Consider the following 23,122-nt stretch of genomic DNA (forward strand, 5'->3'; position numbering starts at 1 on the left):
TGTCCACACCTTTTACTTCTGTTCCTTTGTGGTTTTATTTTTCTGCATGATCACAGCTTTATTTATCTAAAGCCCCAATTAGAATACAAATTCTGTGGGTTGGGGCTTAGAAATTAGCAAGTTATAGGCACAAGTGAAACACAAATTTGTGTTGCCTGTGAAGGGAATATACTCTGGAATTGAGTCATGAGTTCAATGCTGACGTTTCTTGGAATTTCTTATCTATGATAATTTAGGAAAGTTATTTAACTTCTCAAGCCTAAGCTGTTTATGAGGATTAAGGATATAAATCATATTAAAATACCTCATATGCATTTATCAATCAGTACTTGTCCTTCTTATCATTAACATCATTATGACATACTTAGTAGTAAAATAAGTTGTCTCTTATACTAGTCTTTTATCCAGTGACATTCAGCAAATTACAGTGATTAAAATGTGTTTAATGAACTTAAAGTTTTAAGTTCAAGTTTTAATTGAGAGCAAATGAACTTACATTTTTGTGTAATCTTGCTTTTTGCCAATCACCTTGCAAAGTGCTCTACGTATACTATCTTATTTTAATCTTTTGTATCCAGGTAAGTAAGTAGTCAGTAGATAATATCTTCACAGGTAAGAGAATAGATTCAGAGGTTAAGCATTTTGCCCAAGGAGATACAGGAGAAAATAATAATGAAAATAGTAATAATAATACTGTCAGAAATCAAGCATTGCTAACATGACACAAATACAAACCTTGAAATTATTTTCTTTACCTGTTTTTTCCTAGACCTGAAGGGAGAAAAAACTTTGGGTACATGAATAGTGTGAGACTGGTATCGCAGTTTTGAGCCCTGTGTAAAGGATTTGTGATCCCTGTTCAAAGGAGAAAAAACTTCAGTTATTTTGAACATCTTTGCCATTCGTAATGAGAAGATCCAAATAAGAGTAGTAATTTACTTGGCACAATTTTTGTCTGCTGTTAAAAGAATAGAAACTACAGTAAACAATAGCATCAATGAAGGATATATGAAGGATAGTGCATTTTAGGTTGGAGCAGTATACAAACTTTCATGTATCAGAGAGTAATGAGCCTTGGGGAATTATGAAGTAAACTAATTTCCTTTGATGGAACTAGCTGGATTTGGTAAGGAGTTTGAAGAGGCTTGTTTTCCAATGGGATCCTAAGGTATGTTCAAATTCCTCTGAACTAATGGTTCATACCAGTAAGAACCTGGCTAAATCCAGCCTCATAACAACCAAGTTAGAAATAATGGGATTTTTAATTACTTTGTTTGTGTAATTTTACTTTGTCACTGATTCTATTAGCCTTTGAATTGCAAGGTTTGAACATTCTGTCTGGAAAAAACAGAATTAAAGTAGTTAGGGCAAAATTCCTTTTAGTTTTTATATAACAGATTGCAGTTCACCCTGTTTTTTTCTTTTAAGAAACAATTGAGGCTGATGATTCCTGATTAGATAGGGTTTGAAAAGTTGAGGAAAATGTATATTTTTCTTTAGCAGCTGGAATTTTTCTGCTATATCATGGATCTAAATCACTGGAATTAGCTGAAATGGTTCCTGTATAAATTTTATTTCTGTTTCCATTCAGTAAAATTGGATCATACATATAAAAGAAAATTGTGTATCATGGGCTGTATCTTGGGAACATTGTGAATGATTTTCAGAGTCATTCCATTACTCTACTTTGATTTGATTAAGATTAAAGGTTCTTAATACTAATCAGACTGTTAATCTTAAACCAAGCAGCTCTGGGTATCATTCCCAGTGTTTTAGGTGCTGAAGAACAATTGTGAAATACTTATTTCAGAATTTCTCAGAAAAACTGGTTTTACTTTTTCACACTGAATGTTGATCCATGATTCACAAAGCATTAGACTATAGAATAAAAACTGGTAGGGTATAAACATAGTTTCTATATTTAAGTATATTATAATAATATTTGAGTTTCCTGGTATCTTATAAGTAACATATCAAAATATTCATACTTCAGCTTTCTCATTATATATGATTTGAGGTATAGAGGTATACCTTGAAAGAACTGTAGGACTCAGTTGACTTAAAAAAGGGGGAGTAGAAAGAGTATTCTTGTCAGTGAAAACATGCATTAAGTATTTAATGAACAAGTAAACAGTTTGACTGGACTTGGGTAGATAGTAGTAAAGAAGTAGGTGGAAGTTGGATTATGAGGGCTGTATACACCAGATTAGAGACATTAAAAGCACTTTAACATAGACTAGAAGTAACATTGAATCGCAGGCATTGTGGAATTTGGATTCTAGCTTTTGCTTTAGCATTGACTAGGACCTTAGCCACTAGAATAATAGACTCCGAATGTTTTATTCTAGGTGCTGAAGATAATGCAATATATCTAGTAGGTGTCTGATATCTGCTAGGCTAGACTAGACTAGACACTCCATACATGCCAGTTGAATTAATGAGTTAATTATAACTTTGACATGGTATTAGTTTGTGGCCCACAGTTGTCTTAGTTAAATAAGGTGGGGGGACTCTCACTCTTTTTTTTTTAATCTTCATGCAAGGGATTTTTGTTTGTGTTTGTTTTTTAAATTTAGAGAGACAGAAAGGGGAAGGGAGAGAGAAAAAATTTTAAAACATCCATGTGAGAGAGAAACATCGATCAGTTGCTTCCATATGTGCCTGAACTGAGGAGATGGGAGACCTGGGATCAAACCCACAACCTAGATATGTGCCCTGACCAGGAATCGAAACCACTCCAACCAACTGAGCCACCTGTCCAGGGCTCAGATTCTTTTTAGATCTGTGATTCTGTAGCCATCTTGTAGATGTAAACTGTTAGCCATTTTTGAGCAGTGTGATGTGAGCTAAATTATATCAGATGATTAAATGAAGCCAAATGGTTGAGCTGGTCAAAATGTAAAATACAAATTGGAGGTAGAAAGAATGGAAACAGTGAGGTGTATCTTAAATTGGTCTAAGCTTAATTAAAGAGGTGATTACAGTTTAGATTTAATCTGAACTTTGGTGGTCACAGTTGTTATACAAAGGAAGCAACAATTTTGAGAGGTAACAAATCAGTAAAAATCACATTTTGCCTGGCCAGAAATCTTTGGCCGTTGGAGTGGATAGTAGGAGTATTAGTTGCAGAACTGTTTACCAACAGTTTTTAACATTTATCTTTGTTAAAGAGCTCATAGGCAGAATAGTACTTAAATACTGTGGGAAGAAGCATCCAAGAATAACCAAGTTTTCTGTTCTGGAACGTGGAAATAATGATGACACCATTGAAAGAAATGGGGAAATCCAGAGAAAGGCACTGACTTTCTGAAAGAGGAATTAGAGTTTAGACATGCAATTTGTTATCTGTATGTAAATGGTATTTTTATTGTATATACTGAAAACTCTTATTTTGATATATAGAAAAGGCCAGTCCATATAGATCTACATATATGTGTCTATATTATACCTTTGTCTTAAAAAAACTACCTCATTTTAGTTTTGTTTCTTGATCATTGGAGTTTAAAATTCTACCCACATCTTTATATCTGGTAAACCTGTGAAGCAGACAGGGAACAAGGCACCTCTTTTCTAGCTCTTCCATTTTCATTTAGCTAACCATAACCCTAACACAGGCTTGTTCAAACACTTAAGTTAGAGATAATGCTGGACCACATTGCTGTGTTTCTGACCAATACCTGATATCCTAGACTACCTACTTGGTAGTGATGAATTATGTTGAGCCAGAGAGATCAGTGGTAACTACTTTGAAATAGCTTGTTATAATTCATAGTCATTTCTAGTTGTTAGAGTAGAAGTATTCCTACCAAATAGCTTCCAAGCCCTTATCTTATGCTACTGTTGTTTAGTAATTGAAGCCTTAGTACCCGCTGTCTTGATGGGGATTCAAGCTTACCAAATTACAAGGAATAAGATTTTATTCGTGACCTGGTAAAACAATGCAATGAACAGCACTTTTTCTACCATCTTTGTTAATGCCATGAACAAAACCTTTTCTTAATCAGTAAACCCAAAGAAGGAGTTAGTGGGGCCCATGAACTCTTGCTGGCAAATGGGAATGTCTTTTAAGTAGGTATGCATATTGAGGCTTTTAATTGAAGGGAAGGGAGAAGAATAAATTCTTATTATTAATACTTCTGTGTACCAGTTCACAGCTGTTTTGTTTTTTTTAGTGTACCATGAGAAAGTAATGAGGCATTTACCTTAATATTACCACTTTTTAAGTTAAGTAAACAGAAGAACTTTTCAAGTGAGTTGAAGGGATATGGCCCAGTTCACACAGACTTGGTTTATGAGAGATTAAACTGAGAGGGAGTATGATTTCCTCTCCAGTGTTCTTTTGGCTACATATTCTGAGTTTACATTTTAATCATTGAACTTGATCCCCATTTTCTTTTAAAAGCATAGTTTCAACATGATGGGGGGAAGGGAATGTTCAGATAAATAGATTTCTAGTGTAGGTTTTGATGTCAAGGAGGCAGAACTTGTGGACATAATGGGTGGAGCTTTGAGCAAGTAAAAATCTCATTTTGTTTGTCTAGGGATCTGTTGCTGTTGGAGGAGAAGCAGGAAGAATAGTAGAACAGTTTTCTGGCTGTGTAGAAGGTAGTGTTATTTGCAGGGCTAGTCTAGGATAAGTAAGTCGATTTGGGGCTGAAAAGGGCAAACTCGTATCTGAGAGTTTGGGAAGCATGGCTAGTGTGAGACAAGAAATTATGTTTCAGTCTGACTTTGATGTCTGCCTTGCTTATGCTGTGGGCTAATTTACCCTGTTAATTTATGACTTATCCATTTTTCATTCCTCATTTTCCTCTAACCGTAACAAGTCTATTTTGCCTTTTCTGATGGATTTTACAAAGAAAGATTTTTGCTCAGTGTTTCTCATCATTAATTCTCATTGCTGCTGCTGCCCTCAAAAGGATTGTGTAAATGAGGTGGGTAAGAATTTTCAATATATATAAAAGGTATATTGTAACTATTTGGTGGTATGTGTAGAAGGTTTTGATTAAAGTATTGAAATTGTTGATTTCAGAATGCTTTTAAAATAAAGTTTCATAGTTTAGTTAACTTACACTACATTTTGTGTGAAGAAGGAGGCTTTTCTCAATTCTGACTGGTTAGGAGAAGTTTAAATGTTACCTCATCACATTTGAAACTTAAGCTTTTAAGAAGCAAGTACTGACGATTTTTAAGAACTGGAAGATTGAACGAGAAGAATTCTATATTATGACTCATCTTTATTCTTCCAGTAGATTAGTTGGCAAACCATGAGTATTAAGAATTCAAAGAAAAACTCAGAATCTGTAAAATGTGTGTGTTTTTCTTAGTTCAGGTAAAAATGTATTTTGTAATCATTTATTATCAACTCATGTACAATTGTTATTTTTTTGTACTCTGCTTAAGAGTAGCCTTTGTTTTTTGTTTTGAGAGAACGCATAATTTTGTGTAGCCCCAAAAGTATCTTAAATATATATACATTAATTGATCAAGAAGTACTTTTGTTTAATGCAGAGAAACATGCAACTATCCTATGTCAAAAAACATAATGCGGCACTACTGCCTAGAGAGGGATCCTGTGAGTTACAAAAGTAATCAAGAATATTTCTAGAGCCAGTTGGTTGTTGGCTCTGAAAGAATGGAATAAGAGGATATGTGCCTTTATTCATTTTTCTAATGTGTAATATATTAGCAAAACTTATCTATCTTATTACTCTGTTCTGTTTTGTGTTTTAAACCTCATTCAGAACAGGTGAGCAAAACTTTGCTTTTACCGGTCAGAACAGGACTAGAATAGGACTGTGTGAGGCTAAATCAGGGAGTAAAGAAAAGATGTGACAGGATTTTTAGGCTCTAAGTTGATTACCCTTGTTCATGTATATGATCCAAAAGGAAAAAAGATTAAATCTTTTATCGTTAAAATACTTCTCATCATTATTTTGTCCTGTCTAGTGCTTAAAATCATATTTTAGAATAATCTCAACCAACTTTTTTTAAGTCTTAGATTTATTGAGGTGACATTGGTTAGGCTAGTAAGATTACACAGGTTTCAAGTGTACATTTCTATGACACATGATCTGTACATTGCATTGTGTGCCCACTACCCAAAGTCAAATTCTCTTCTGTTACCATATATTTGGCCCTCTTTACCCTTTACTACCCCCCAAATCCTCAACCAACTTTTTTTTAAATTAAAAATTATTTATAAAAAATTTAAAGATACATTGAGTTTTTTCATCTCTTAGAGCAAGAATTCTATGAGTATGATATGAAAACTTGTACTATTTATTCTAAGCAGCTTTGTATTTATATGTCCTAGGTCACTTTTTTGTAGGCCACTTTAAGAGTCAGTGAGATTTCATATTCATTTTTACAATTTGGGGTCTTTTAAAATATACAGTCCCTATATAGTCTGGCTTCTCAAATGATTGAGAATACACCTGCTAGATATTTTAATAATTCTGATTTCTTGATGGCTGCTGACTGATGAAATTTCTTTTTAATTTTTTCATTATCTAAGTGATTAACAGTAAACAGCCGTAATCTTTTAATGCCAGGTGCTACACTGGTAAGGTGTGTCTCCATTTTATTGGGCTACCTTGGCACCTGCAATACATTTTTTTAAGGCATCAGTGGCATGTGAATATGTAGTTTTACTGCCAGAAGACCAAACTACATTCTTCTAAATGTATGTTGGATAGTGTTGGTATGGAATTTCCCATACCTAAAAGTTGGCTGTAGGTTGAGAAAGTAGCTTAACCTAGTAGATTCAAGGTGTTATATGATGCACAGTTGCTGATTTTGCTATTTATGACTTTATATCTCGTTTGTCCAACTAGTATTTCTATTTGTAAGCAGGAATTCCTGAATGTGTTTATATTTGCGTGAGTAGTATTAATAAGAGGACCAAGGGTGAAAGCAGGTCCACAGTGAGTCTTGGTGATTATTATTACTTAAGAGAATTCACTTTTTCCTTTTACCCCTATACTTTATTATCTCTGGTGATTACCTTTGAACTCCGAAATGGCCTTAGATCAGCAAACCTAATAATTCAAAGAGCTTTCCAACCTATATATTATTTGATTCTAGCTGCTGTGAATATAGGTAGGTGAGTTGTACAGGTATTCTCATTTGCTAGACGAGGAATCTGAAGCTTAGATGTTTCTACTTGTCCAATTCACACTGAATTCAACTTTCCTATTAAATTCTTTCATCTTTCCAATATGCTACACTAAATTGAAACAGAAGTCTTTTAATATAACCTGTATATGTGTACTTTATTAACTTAATGTGCTAGAAGGCCAAACTCTATTTTCCTAAATTGTGTTTATGTAAAAAGGAACATTTTTCCTAGTATTCTAAATCCTTTTTATTGACTTTCCTGTAACATTTGGAATGTTTTTACATGCAAATGTCAACTACGTATTAGTGTCCAATTTTACTAAAGAACAGTCTTTCAGATAATTTTCTGCCAATAGTGAATGTTCTACATACTGAATATACAGTATTGTAGGTTATTCTTCCTGTTATATTTATAGATGGCATTTTTAAAATTTGCTTTTATACATTTTAACATGTTTATTGTAGAAAATTATAAACACATATAAAACAAAATCTGCAGTGTTTCTACTATCAGAGAACTTTAGTGTGCATCATCAGTTTTTTCCTTAAAATAATTCCTATTTTCTTAAGCCTTAGTTTGAAATACCATACCATCTTTCTCAAAGCAGCCTTTTGCTTCAGCAACATTATTTTCTTGTTTTCATTAGAATCATTATGTGAAATCAAAGACAAGTACAGAAAACTTAATTTGCTGGAAAAATAAAAATTGTGTAAGGAAAATACAAACTGTGATCTTTGTAGTCATGTCTTAGAAGGGAACCATTTAAATACATTGATTTAACTTTAGGGTCAGCCCTGTTAGACAGTTCCTTCCTGTGGAAGTTTAGCCCTAGAGGCAGGATCTTCCAAATTAAGACTTTTGAATAATGCAGTGAGTAAATAATGCAAATTTTTCTACCACAACTTTAGTTTTTGAAGACTTTTTAGAGCTAACCATTTGAGGTACACTAGTTGACCCTTGAACAACATAGGTTTGAACTGTGCAGGTCCCTTTATACATGTATTGAATTTTTTTTTTAATACATGCATATAGTACTGTAAATGTATTTTTCTTCCTTATAATTTTCTTAACATTTTCTCAGCTTATTTGATTGTAAAAATACAGTATATAATATATATATAACATACAAAATACATGTTAATCACGTATGTTGTTGGTAAGGTCAACAGTAGGCTATTAGTAGTTAAGTTCTGAGGAAGTCAAAAGTTACAAGTGGATTTTCAACTGCTCGGGTGGGGGTCAGTGTCCCCCGCCCTTCCCCCCACCGACACACACATATTTTTCACGGGTCAACTGTATTTTATTTTAATGTAGGAGAGATTAAATGCATTTCTGTAGTCTATCAAATCATCACTAATTTTGGTTTAATATATCTTGTCACTGAGACTATAGATGATTAGAATATATCTATATTCTAACTTTTCTAGTTCCTCAGCCCTATTTCCCTGTGTTTTGTGTGTTTATAGACTTATGGTGCCACTTGGATAGTGTATCAGTGTCGCTACTTGAGCTCAATTCATGAGTTGGGCATAGACAGTGAGATGGCTTTATCTATACCACCTCTCAGATAGGGGTATTTTGTTAATTCTCCTATCTTAGGTATATTTTCAACACATCACAGAAATTTTTCTTTGCAAATAATTTAACTTCGTCAAGATTCTAAAATATTGTGATGCTCTTTAGTATTACATGTAATAGTGGTATTAAGTTGTCTTCTGAAATTAATTGGACAATTTGTCTTTCATATGGTCTGATATATCACTTTTCATTTTATGTTTCATATCTGTAAGACAGTTTGCTCTTCAGTCATCATGCCAAGCCCGCCCAAATCCTTAACTCCCTCTATACTTGTTCAGTTTGTTAAAGACTGTTGCAGTAATAGTCAAACCGAGCATACCTGCCAAACCGAGCATGTGAGTTCATGCCTACACATGAGTTCACTGTTCAAAACAGTTAAATGCTGTGGTGATTAATGTGTTAGTGAACAAGTTGCATAAAAGATAGTTTAACCAATTAGAATATTTGGCCTTTTTTTTACTTGAAACATGTTGACAACATCCTAACATTTTCCCTAGCCACATATAGAGGCCATGGAAGTAAGTGACCACCGCTGTTCCTCCTTTTTGTTGTCTTACGGGAGTTTTAAATTGCCACTACTCAACTCAGCCTGCATGAACCAGCTCCTGCAGAGAAATCAGAAAAATCCAGGTTGATAAGAAAGCAATCTAATGGAACCTTAAGAGTCATTTGAAAGTCAGAGTTCAAGGGCACTGCTTTTATAACGTGTTTTTGTCACTGTTTTTATGGTTTTCAGGGGGTTAAGCCAGCCAGTTTTGACAAAGTAGCAATTCCTGAAGTGAAGGAAATTATTGAAGGATGCATTCGACAAAACAAAGATGAAAGGTAAGTGGCCTCTTTTGACCTGTTGCTTTAACAAAATCCTAAAATGTAACATATTCTGAATACAGTGCTCAATCTGAGGTATATTTAATATTTTACTTGTGATTAGTTTCTCCATGTATATCATGTAATATCTTTAAAAAGTAGAGTTTTGTCCATTGAAGGTAGTATTAAAATTTGACAGACTGGAATGTTGTAGAACTGTGGTTTAGGAGAGTATAAGTAAACTAGAACTACCTGAAACATAATGACTACATTCAACGATAATTACAGGGGTGGACAAAAGTAGGTTTACAGTTATTCTTATGGGAAAAGATTTGCGGGTTATGATCATTAAGATAGTTTTATTAATTCAAAAGAATGTCACAATGGTACAGTGTACCAAAGTACAGTCTCATAAGTGCTCAAATTGCTGGCCTTCATTATTTATACATTCTTGTAGTTTACTTGCTAAATAAACAGTTTTGTGTACTGACATCTGTAAACCACCTTTTGCCCACCCTTGTTGTAGCATCAGCATGATTTATGAACTCATTAGGGTTCAATCTGTAACACAGTATATCTGAATAACACAGTATATCTGAATTCAAATACCCATTGAATTCAAAGGTGAAATAAAATCTTGGCTCTTTATAATCAACTCAACTATGCAGGTGTTGATTTACTTTTGTTATGCCAGAATTGAAGAAGAGCAAAACACCAAAATTTCTTTGAGTAAAAAGAGATGACTTTGCCCAAAGCTTAGGAGGAGATCTGGCTTAGTCATTTGTACTAACAGAAGACTTTTCTCAGAGGAGTGGCAAGTATCTGATCTGCCATATAGCTGATTCATCACCCGTTAGGCATGGCAAAGGCCCAGTGTCTGTTTTTGAAAAATAATACACTTTCACCGTCCCTCCTCCAACCTCCAAAAAAAAAGTAGATCAGCCAGTACAAATAGAAATTGTAAATTGAGTATACTCAACCTCCAAAAGAATGTGAGCAATCAGATATATCAACCAAATTAAAGAATTCCATATCTACACTTCTCCAGTCTCATATTCTTTTTAGTAACTTCATTATTTGGAAGAGCTTAATATCATGATCTTTAAGGCTTTTTTAGTAGAAGTTTAGTTTGGGTTTCTCTTTTTATATACACTGATTGGAAAGCAGAGGCCTTTTTAAGGAAAAGACTCTCTTTAAGAACTTTTTTTTTTTTTTTTTTTACTATAAACAAAGGAATACTTATTTCCAGTCTTCAAACATACTACTCTGTTTCTTTTCTGGATGGAACAGTTTACTAGATTACTGGTAGTTTGAGACCATTTATCTAAAAAAGATTGTTCCATAATCAGAATTCTCTTTGACTAGTACACAAATTGTTGAACAAGGAATTGAGAGAATTTTACGGGGTAAATAAAGGTTACTGTAGTATAAGATAATGAACCTGAAATCAGGAGTTTTATTTTTGAGTTTTAACTCCATCATTTATAATTTTTGCAATTATGAGCAAGATACTAAATCTCTCTGAATTTCCATTTTCTAATAATTAGGGTATCTCATTGGATAATGGTCAAGGATCAGATGAGATCATGCATATGAGGATTTTTTGTTAACTATAAGTGCTATATAAATGATTATGTGGATTTTGAAGCTGTAATAAATACTCTTTGTATTACTTGCTATTAGTACACTGTTAACTGAGATTAGATAGATTCAAAAAAGTAACACTTTCAGTTCTTAATTCATAAATGAGATTGTTACATGAGATTGTTATAACATTCTATAACTTGAGAGTAAAATTCTATAATCACTATTCACATGGAGCAGTGTAGAAATGAAGTATAAAGTTTCCCTTGTTTTTCTTTTTACAGTCCTTGTTTTATTATTTCAAGCATAACAATAATCAGTCACACTTGAAAATTTTCTTTCAATCTAATGGCACTTTGTGTGTTTTGTTTTGTTTTCTCTTTGGAAGATACTCTATCAAAGACCTTTTGAACCATGCCTTCTTCCAGGAGGAAACAGGGGTGCGGGTAGAATTAGCAGAAGAAGATGATGGAGAAAAGATAGCCATTAAATTATGGCTACGTATTGAAGATATTAAAAAATTAAAGGGAAAATACAAAGACAATGAAGCTATTGAGTTTTCCTTTGACTTGGACAGAGATGTGCCAGAAGATGTTGCTCAAGAAATGGTAAATTAACGCTAATTAGCCATTTAAAAATTAACGTAGATTTATATACATTGATATTGTTTAGCAAGAAAGTAATCTGTATAAACCTTATAATTAGATCGATCATATAAATTGTTTTTACTTTGAAAGGAGTTTTCAAGATAAATTTTGTAGGTAACCTTTATGAATCATTTTTGAAGTCTGTCTAAAAGGTCACTTTTCAAAAAGGAAACACTTCACCAATTTTAGGCTTGTCATAATGCCTAAAATAGGTATTTACTATGCAAAGATACTTATAGAATATATACTAGAATATATAAGAACCATTCAATATTAGTTGCTTAGGTATGAAAGAGATACTTATTTTTAGTTTTTTACACTGTTTGAGGGTTTTTGGTTGTTGGTTTTTTTTCGTCTTCAAGTATTTACCACGGTTGTTTTAAATGCTTGCCTAGTGAAAGGAAGTAAAAGCAACACAGGTTAATATTAATGGTTACATGGGAGTGGGAAATTGAGTAAATAGAATAGAAAGAGTCTTACTTGGTTTAAAAACTTTGGTTTTTTAAGGTCCCCATTGTTTTGTTGTAAGAAGTGAAGGTACACCCACACCTCGAATTTCTGGAAAGATCCTGGCACCCACTTTATGACTGTCTACAAAAATGGTGGCAAAATGCATAATGTAGACCAATAATTTCACAGTTTGGTTAAAACTTTGTCTTAGAGAGTCCTTTCTTCCTCTTCTTCTCTGCTCCCCAAAAGTGCCTTCTGTTTTATGTGGTTTGTTTTCTTTTGATACCCTACTGCTTCCTAAATGTAGTTTTTAATCCTGTAGGTAGAGTCTGGGTATGTCTGTGAAGGTGACCACAAGACCATGGCAAAAGCCATCAAAGATAGAGTGTCATTAATTAAGAGAAAACGAGAGCAGCGGCAGTTGGTGCGGGAAGAACAAGAAAAAAGAAAGCAGGAAGAGAGCAGTTTCAAACAGCAAGCAGAACAACAATCAAGTGCTTCCCAGGCAGGAATCAAGCCGCTCCCTTCTGCTAGCACTGGCATACCTACTGCCTCTGCCACTTCAGCTTCAGTTTCTACACAAGTAGAACCTGAAGAACCTGAGGCAGACCAACATCAACAACTACAGTACCAACAGCCTAGCATATCTGTGTTATGTAAGTATTTTTGGAAGTGGAGAAACATGCTAAGGATATTCCTAATTGACTTTTTATCTTCTTAATGCTTTTACACTGGCCTCTTCTTTTGAATTATGAATCCAACCTATAATAAGTTCGAAATGGTTGCCATCTACCTTTTCTTTTTCTTCTTATGTCCATGACTAAAAAAAGGATGGTAGAGTGAAGAAATGTGATTAGGATATAAGATGATTTTATAGGTTCTTTCATCTTGGAAATTCCAATTTGTAGATTTCTACTTTTCTCAATTCCTTAAAATGAAATATATTTAATAATGAAAAATAAACAAGTTAGCTACTTATAATTAAACCCATTAATCTGGTTAAGCTCTTTTTAGCAAAGGTAAATAATGTATAAATTAGAAACTAATGAGACTGCTAGAAATTAATAGAACTACCTGCCTAATACTAAGAATCCACTGATCTTCAAAGTCAAGACTTAGAAAGTTGTCAAACTGAAGGCTGACTGGCAACATTCCATTTTATTTCCCTTATTTGTCAGATAATGAGTCTGTGATACCCAGAGACTTTTTTTAAAGCCATTAAAACATTTTCCATATGGATCCCTCATTTAAACATAAAAATATACTTAGTGAAATAACTAGCATTGAATTTTTATTTAGTTCAGCCCTGTACAAAGAAAAAACCTACTTGATGCTGTTTGTGATGGGGAAAATGTGAACTTCGTTTTTATGATTTGTCTCTCTCTCTTTTTTGGCAATTCACTTCTCCAGCTGACGGGACTGTTGACAGTGGTCAGGGATCTTCTGTCTTCACAGAATCTCGAGTAAGCAGCCAACAGACAGTTTCTTATGGTTCCCAACATGAACAGGCGCATTCTACTGGCACACTCCCAGGGCACACAGCTTCTGTTGTCCAAGCACAATCTCAGCCCCATGGGGTATATCCACCCTCAAGTATGGTAAGTAACAGCATAAAAGAGTTTAAACCTACATGAGAGCCAATAGATAATGTGTTAAAATTCAAATTCTTTCTAGTATCCAGGTATTAGCATGAGTCTGAAGTAGAAAACATAAATGGTGCACTTCTGAAGGAAATAGGTTTACTATAGAATGTAAATAGAGTAGTTCCAGCACGGTAGGGGGTAGATACAGATATAGGTATAGATATATAGATGATGTAGATAGATATAAGGTAAAAATAAATGTGTAGGAATTAGTTTCTGCACATAGAAAGTTCAGCTATGTACAAGATTTAGACTGTTGATTAAAGATAATGCTCTCTTTAGCATTTTAGAGTTCAAACTGTTCAGAGCAACATAAGTTGGATATACAAATGTTTGGGGGTTGGGGCTGAGGAGACTATTTCAAAGGCTTATTTATTAAAAGAATTACTAAGTATTTTCTGTAAGATTTCTTACTGTATAAAACACAGGTAAGACCTTCAGACCATTATAGAATGCTGCATGTAAGTACTCTAGAGTGAAGGAACCCTTTATTTGTATGACCATTTAATTTAGCGCTTGTGTTTAATCATCGACTGCTGTGTGTGTTCCTCCTTAAAATCTGTGTTGGACACAAGTTCCTTTCCTGTTATATGTTCATTTGCTTTCCCCTTTATTTGGTATCTGTTTTCTTACTGATTTATTTTCAGAATCAACTTTTGGAGATTATTTCCTGAAATATTTTATGCATTTATGTATACATACACACATACACATTATTACCCCATGTTTTACATTAGCCACTCTTGCTTCTAATAGAAAGAATGTTAAAGTAGATTGTCAGATAATATCCTATTTCTTTTGGTGACCCTTTGTTAAAGTCTTCAAAGGTAAATAAAATACACCATCTGGCTCAGGAAAGAATTGGAAAATAATTGGAGAATAAACAAATGTATATCACTTGTTTAGTGAGATCTTTAGAGAGACAGTTTTCCCTTTTGCAGAAAGCTTTTAATCTGAATTTTGTGGAACTCTTGCTCTTTATTAAATTAAAATCTTTCTCTGTTAAGAAAATTCATTTGCTTGCTCTGGTCTTTTATCCTATAGCTTGGGATCCATTCATCAGTCCTGCATTGGCTAGGTCTGAAGATGGATGGCCACAGTAACACAAGGAGAACTACTAATGTACTAATGTTTTAACAATCTACTTTTCTGACATTTAAAATAATTAGGTAGGTTAGAAGAACTTCATAAGGACTATATAGATATATTTCTGTAATCTGACAAATGTCATTTGTCAGAATTTCTTAATTTCTATTCTTGTTATAATTTATTTTTTTTCTGGATCATCACACTAGACTTCGTGAAAACTATTTTTAATATTTTGGCTTTAACCATTACAGGGTTATAAACATTGGGTCTTTACTTTAGAAAAGGAAATAGAATGATCATTTATGAAGATTTTAAATATTTGAGCCACAAACAGCTGTATTTCTTGTTGCTCTAAAGCAGTCTGTTAGTGACAGACTTGCCTTTTAATGACAATATTCTGTGTAGGAATCATGAAGAGTTATTAAATATTGAGGACTTCAAAAAAATTTTATAATTCTGTTCTTATTCCAGAAAGATTTTATTATGGCTTATAATAATATATCAGTTATAAGTGGACTTTAAAAATTAAAATAAAAGAGAAACTAGGGTGGAGGAAGATAGAACCAATATTAACTAATCATAGGATGGGCCACAAATTTGGCTCCGAGCATTCTGTGCAGCCAATTTTTGGAAAATAAAATATTAATTGATTTCAGTTTATAGTATCTGAAAGGAAATAAAAATTTTGCTAAGGACAATCTTATAGTATTAGATATACTGCTTTGTAGCTATACTATAACCTTTATGTTAAGGTACCTTAAAATTTGTAAACCTAAATTGAATCTCTGATGTGCCTGAAAAAATTTTTAAGTTCATTTTTTAGAGATTCACATGTAAGAATTTTTCCACTGACTACTTTAGTATAAATGCAGAATGTTTCCTATATCTATATGAATTACTGCTAGGAAGCTAATGCTTTTCCTAGAAGAAAATGACTTTTTACCTTTATAGATAAAGATAGGCAAGTGTAATAAATAAAACACTGTGAGCCAACAACTTTTTTAATCTGATACCTTCCAAAATAGAGTTGAGAAACCTTTTCTGAGGATTCCAGAGCTCCTACAGAATAATCCAGTTGTAAAGTCTCCTACATCTTATAATGTACATTAAACTAATAGAATTCATTCTTGTTTAATCTCTAGAAGTTCGCAGAAACTGCAAACCAATATTCATTGTTCACCCTGTCCTGCTACCTCGGTCACTCACTCTTATTCATACACTCTTAACAATGCATGTTATTTCAGAATATTTAGGAAGATAATTGATCATTATCATGGTTGTTCATTTTTTAAAAAATCCTGTACTTGACCGACAGTGTAGAGAGAATAAATGTGATCTGTCAGGTGTGCTTTGTGGAATTATATCTCTCCCCCAAAAATTGGATTTGCGGAATTGGGCGGGGGAAGAACATTTCTTTATGTCAACTATGCCCTGTTATCATTGTACATTTGGTTATTTTGTTTTCAAAGTACTGTGTTTTTCATGTGTGTGTTTGTTTTCTGTTTAGCCTCGTCGTGGCCGTAGCATGTCAGTTTGTGTTCCCCATCTTTCTGCTGTTCCCTCTCTGTCCCGCATCTCTCCCAGTGCTCCTTCCACCCCACCACCAGTGCTGTCTGCACCTCTTTCTCCTTCCCTCCTTCGGACTGCCCCTGAGGAAACATTTGCCGAAAAGCTTTGTAAAGCATTGGAGAGTGTCCTGCCTATGCACTCTGCCTCTCAGCGCAAGCACCGACGCTCCAGCCTGCCTTCCCTCTTTGTCAGTACTGTATGTAACCATAAACTTCCTGACAAATGAAAACTTATTACCAATGAATACATCCAGGCATAAAGAATTTTCATTAAAACTTTCCTAATTTCATAAAAATTAAATAAAGAACAGAACTAAATTCAGTAATATGTTACGCTTTAGGATACCAGTTCTTGGTGTAGGAATTTTTTGTTATAAGGCTTTAAGGCAGAAAAAAGCAAGGAGGTAATGAGAGAGAATGCTTATAACACCCTTGACACATACTGGTGTGTGTGCAATAGAATTTAACTTTTTTAATATTCTCCTATCCCCCACAGACTTGTATAAAATTTTGTATTTTCATCTCTAAGTAAAGAATATGTGTATTATTTAATTTTAAACTAAATGTTGACTTAATCAAAGGCAAATTTTCTCTTTATCAGACATTACCCAAACATGCTTTCTCCTCACCTTCATCTAAAGAGATGCTAATGAAGTTGAATGAATCTATTTTTCCCCTGTAGTCAGTGAAGAATAATTGAAGAGTGAAAATTGGTTTTAATTTGTTAGCTGTTTAAAATGACATGTCAGCAAACAAAAGGCCAACATAATGTTCCCTCATGAAAGTTTTTTTTTTCCTCTTAGATTGATAAAGGTGGAATCTTGACTCTGATGAATATATTAAACACATATGTAGTACATACAATTTTCTTTGGCCCCATTCATGTCTATAAAAGGTCTATCTTTTAAAGTTTTAAACACTGGGACCTTGCTGTTACATTTCCAGATAGAGAATTTAGTTGACGTTCTGATCTAGCAACCTCCAGATCTTAAGAGTTTTACCTAGGAGAATGATTAACAATATAGTGTTTTATGGATATAGGATACTGATAGAAACCCTCTTTTAGCTGTTATGAAGAAGTACCAATTGAGCTATTTTGCTAACTTAATAGGGGTCTTCCCTATTGAAAAAATGAAACTGATCTCTTAAAAAAGAGCCCATGGAAGTGCATTATTAGTAGTGTGCACTGTTTGCATTTGGCAAGGTAGGACTCTAAATTTAGAGTCAAATCTTGAACTGCTTCTGTGACCCGCAAAAATGCTGTTATATCAAGTCAGCTGTTATTTATATTATCCTTTTTGTCTGATTTGAACACCAAATTACTCAACTCTTAACTAGTACCAGAAAAATGGACATTCAGTAATATGGCCTCTGTCATGTTTCATGTAGTAAAATTAACTGCATCGAGCTTGGGATAGATCAGAGAAAGACATTACTGTCACTAGTCAGATTGCATATTTCTTACTATGCACCAAAACTCTCTGATTTCCACTTAGAAGACATAAAACTATTTGATAATAACACTGAAGCCTCTAACAGGAGAGGATAATAATATAGAATATAGGTAGACTTTGTACAATACCTTAAACTGAAGCATATTTCTTATATTATTAAAATTGTGGGCTTTATTGTCTTCCCTTAAAACTTATTCTTTCTTCAGTCTTTTTCCATTGATGTAATTCATATTAAGTCTTAAGAATAAGCATATTAATTGTGGGTAAAATAGAATAATCACTTAGAAAGTTAAATTCTTCCATTGCCTTTGAGAAAGGGAAGTTGTGGAAAAGCAGTGTGTATCTCAATCAGAGTCCCACAGAATATAATTTGATGGACCCTGGATGTATTTAATGGATTTTTACTATGCACATAATTTCTACAAGTATTGTTATTTCTTTATTAATTATAAATTTGGTGTAACCATTTAATAGGGTTACACAGAGCTACCCAGTTGTGCATGTCAAATGTAATTTCACATATGAATGTATGAATTACCTGTCTTATTCATGTTGATACAGCCTCAGTCCATGGTGCATCCGTGTGGGGGGACCCCAACATACCCAGAATCACAGATATTTTTCCCAACTATTCATGAACGTCCAGTTTCTTTTTCACCACCTCCCACCTGTCCACCGAAGGTGGCCATTTCTCAGCGGCGTAAGAGCACCTCCTTCCTGGAAGCCCAAACTCACCACTTCCAACCCCTGCTGAGGACTGTTGGCCAAAATCATCTACCACCTGGTGGCAGCCCAACTAACTGGACACCAGAGGCCGTAGTTATGCTGGGTACTACAACCAGTAGAATTACTGGAGAGCCATGTGAGATACAGGTCAAGTCTATGTTTGAAACACCTCAAGTTTACAGTGACTATAGACCTGGACTAGTACTTACAGAAGAAGCTCACTATATTATTCCTCAGGAAGCATTGTGTGTAGCTGGGGTACAGTACCAGGCCCAGGTGGCAGAACAGTATGAGGGTATTCCATACAACTCACCAGTACTGTCAAGTCCTATGAAACAGATACCTGAACAGAAGCCAGTACAAGGGGGTCCTACCTCAAGTTCTGTCTTTGAATTTCCATCTGGACAGGCTTTCTTGGTAGGACACCTTCAGAATTTAAGATTAGATTCTGGATTGAGTCCAGGATCTCCCCTCTCTAGTATTTCTGCACCTATCAGTACAGATGCTGCACATTTGAAATTTCACCCTGTCTTTGTTCCTCATTCTGCGCCTGCTGTGTTAACTCATAACAATGAGAGCAGAAGCAATTGTGTATTTGAATTTCATGTTCACACTCCAAGCTCCTCTTCAGGAGAAGGAGGGGGAGTTTTGCCTCAGCGTGTTTACCGAAATCGACAGGTTGCAGTGGACTTGAATCAGGAAGAACTACCTCCTCCATCAGTTGGATTACATGGCCGCCTGCAGCCTGTGACTGAAGAACAGCATAATTATCATTCCCCAGAATTGACCGTGTCTGTGGTAGAGCCTATCGGACAGAACTGGCCAATAGGAAGCCCAGAGTATTCCAGTGATTCCTCACAAATTACTTCTTCAGACCCCAGTGATTTTCAATCACCTCCCCCTACAGGGGGAGCAGCTGCACCTTTTGGCTCTGACGTCTCATTACCCTTTATCCGTCTGCCTCAGACATTGTTACAAGAATCCCCACTTTTCTTCTGTTTCCCCCAAGGAACCACATCTCAGCAGGTTTTATCTGCCTCATTTTCTTCAGGAGGATCTGCACTCCATCCACAGGTTATAGGAAAAGTTCCACTATTCTTTTAAACTACCCTACTATGCACCATTACATTTAAGTTTTCTATCCCTCCTTTCCATTTATGAGGAATATTATTTAATTAATAGAGTTTCTCCATTTGGGGGTATTATAAACTACTGTATTTAAGACCAGAATAAGAGGGAGAAGCTGTGTAATTTACCTACTAAATACAAACCTTTGGAAAAGAACACAAAAACTAGAATTTTAGTCAGTTGTCAAAAGCAGTTACTTCTATCCATATGTAGAATATTTAAAATTAGTAGTGAAAATGCAAATGTCTGTAATGTGAGGTTGACTTAGCATGATTATTTACAAGTACTAATGTGAAATATTTCTTTCTCCCTAGAAATAAACATGGCCAGTTTAAAAAAATAGGATACCTTTTTATTATTATTATTTACGATGCACAGAATTTTCATTAGCGTGGGAGGATTTTAAAAGACAGAAAGGAAACATCTTAGGAATTTGTTTTAACAAAATGAAGATGCCTTTTTAAAGAGATGTCAGTTAAATAAGTCACTATATGTCCAAATAAAATGTTAATCCATAAAACTAATTATCTTTAGCAACTAAGTTAGAATCTAGTGTGGGTGGTTGGGGTTTTTTAATTTGTTTTAAGAATTTGTGATAATATGTTGTAAGCTAAGGGACATTAGATATCTCAGGTCCTAGTGTTTACATCAACAAATTTGAATTTTGTTACCTATGTTTATGAGCTTATGCATTCTTGCAAGTAAAGACCAAGTAATGGACATAATATAATTCAAGAAGTGGAGTCAGTATTAACTGTTTCATGTATTGTTTATACATTTTGTCAAATGTATAAGTCTTATAAAATCTGTGTAGGAGACTACAATTATATATTTAAGACCTTGTTTGGATCTTCTATATAGTCCACTGTTCTATAAAGTACTATATATTCTTCTTACTTTCTTCCTATGTGGGCATAAAGTATCAGTTACTTAGAATAGTACCAAGGAGCAAAAAGATCCAGAAACTTGAAAATGATACTGCATGGGTATGCAGTATACTCATATCATTACACTGGCTGTCAGCCCATACTGTAAATCTTAATGCATTGCCAGCCATTCTTTAAACTTTCCAAAATAAAATTTCAAATATCAGGTAGTTAATTTACAGACACATTGCAGAAAGGATGAATACTTATAGTGGTTAAGATGCAGTGAAATGTCATGTCATATCCATGTATCTTCAAAGAAACCTCTCTTAACTGAAATGGAACAGCAAAGGTTGGCCTTTTTCTTTTCTTAACTTACCTATGTAAAGTCCTGCATTCATTTTCACATTCTGTTATTTTAACTTAAGACTTTTGTAGGTCATGTTTTCTCATGCAAAACCATTGATGTTTGGATTTATTTTGGGTAGCTGTTCTGCACATGATTTAACAGCATCCTGGCCTCTTTCTACTAGATGCCAGTAGCAGTCACGTCCCCCAGTTGCAACAAACTCAAATGTCTCCAGATACTGCCAAATGTCCCCTGAGGTGAGGGCAAAATTGCCCCTGGTTGACAACTTACTCTAGGCAGTTACTGATAACAGATGTTTTACATAATTTTAATAAAAGTCATCATGGCACTACAAGAAATAGTAAAAGGAACCAAATTAGCATTATCAAATACCCTTTTTTCTTTAATTGTTCACATAGAGATTTTTTTCCTACATTGATAGTCTTATTACTTTTCCTCCTGATTATTGTCAATAATTTTATTATGAATCTTACATTTGTGCTGAAATTATAGCCTGAGCAGAAGTGGTAGATTAGGTTTTAACTATCGGCAGTTTTGCACGGGGTAAGAAAATATTCTTCTCTAACCTTTTCTTATAAAAGATGCCCCAACGGTCTCTTCTATATATACTTTATCAAGCTAATGTTTCATCTTACTCAGCAAACTCTGAGGATCTTAATATTTATTGCAAAAGCCTGACCCCTCTGTACACTTACTTTAGGGCTTATCTAATTTGTTGTATTTACTTCTTTCCTTCAGGTGCAGGGGCAGAGCCAGGGTCAGCCATCCTCAAGTAGTATAACAGGGGTTTCATCTTCCCAACCCATACAGCATTCTCAGCAGGTGAGAATAATTCAATTGCTACATTTATGGATTAGCTGTAGCCAGTACACTGTTTTACATCTTTCTTGAATTAGATTTCTGATGTAAATGGCTTGCTAAATTTTTGAAAGGAAATCAAGAGACATAACATGTATTGTGTTCAGTAACATTTTAGAAAATCTGTTAATGTATTTTTGAACAATTTACTAGATTAGACTTAGATTAAAGTTTAAAAGAATCACTGTTACTGATATAATTTACCTGCCTTAAACAGGTAATTCTGTACATAACTTAATAATACGAAGAATATCAATTTTGTTTCTCCTTACATTTATGACTTGTTCTTTTATGAGCATTTTGTCATTGCTTTCATTGTACTGGACTCTAATGACACTACATTCCTTTCAAATTATTTCTAATTTGTGGGATTGAATATCAGACTTTATGCTAAAAAGCACTGGATGAAAGCCCAAGAACAACTACTTCAGAAACTTAAAAATTTGTTTTTAAACTTCTGATTTGGAGAGTTTGTTCCCAAAGATTCAAGGAACTCACCAGTTCAGTACAATGCTGTTGTGCTTAACAGTAACACTGGTAATTCTAAATCAACTGTTTATAGTTCATCGCTGATATTAGTTAATTATTTGCATAGAAATAATGCTTTTTGGCACAGTGGAATATTTATTAACTTTAAAATTTACAATTACTACATGTGTCATAAAAACTTCGGTGAGCTATTTCATTGGTAGTTGCCTATGAAGTGTTTTTGAATCACAAAATTATAAATTGGCTTCTGTTTCTATTAATTTAAAAAATTAATAACAAGTCTTTTAACTCTTATTACAAATTGCCTGCTTTTGGTCCAGTATGTGATCATGTAGACATAAGATACTAGTTTAAGATCAGATGTTTCTTGTAAAAGATTAGCTTGGTTATTATACATACACTTAACCTTGTGATCAACACCTCTGTCTTATAGAATTTAAGGGCTGGGAATTATAATGCTTTGTCTTGCTCCTGCCAAGACAAGAAGAAATATAAAATTCTTCTTATATTTCAGCACACATATGTACATACTTAGTATCAAATAATGAAGACAATAAAACAGCGTCATTGAGTTCGGTGGTGAAAAAAGTATGCAGGAGTAATGGAGGATAATTCCATAAGTGTCAGATTAAAAGAATTAGGTAGTTGACTCTTCAGGGAAAAAATATGACTAACTGGCTGTCTAACACTACAAACAAAATTAATTTTTGTTCATGATTTTTTAGATAACTTATTTTGTGACCGA

At 34.0% G+C, this 23,122-nt stretch overlaps 1 protein-coding gene across 15 annotated transcripts in view; it reads left to right on the top strand.

Moving 5' to 3' along the window:
- The window catches only part of WNK1 (WNK lysine deficient protein kinase 1), a 144,781-nt gene that overhangs the window by 85,861 nt on the left and 35,798 nt on the right, over positions 1-23,122 (top strand). For 12 of the 15 annotated variants that reach the window (XM_045196995.3, XM_045197056.3, XM_024566994.3 and 9 more), the window contains exons 5-9: positions 9,435-9,523; positions 11,478-11,697; positions 12,509-12,842; positions 13,597-13,784; positions 21,769-21,852. In XM_045196995.3, the coding sequence (XP_045052930.1) occupies positions 9,435-9,523; positions 11,478-11,697; positions 12,509-12,842; positions 13,597-13,784; positions 21,769-21,852 (915 nt within the window). Of the gene's footprint in view, positions 1-4,406; positions 4,935-9,434; positions 9,524-11,477; positions 11,698-12,508; positions 12,843-13,596; positions 13,785-18,501; positions 19,741-21,768; positions 21,853-23,122 lie in introns of those variants that run through there. The other 3 variants (XM_024567251.3, XM_045197371.3, XM_045197408.3) reach the window with 3 other exon arrangements.

Source organism: Desmodus rotundus, chromosome 3 (genome assembly GCF_022682495.2).
Source record: "Desmodus rotundus isolate HL8 chromosome 3, HLdesRot8A.1, whole genome shotgun sequence".
Classification (NCBI taxonomy): domain Eukaryota; kingdom Metazoa; phylum Chordata; class Mammalia; order Chiroptera; family Phyllostomidae; genus Desmodus; species Desmodus rotundus.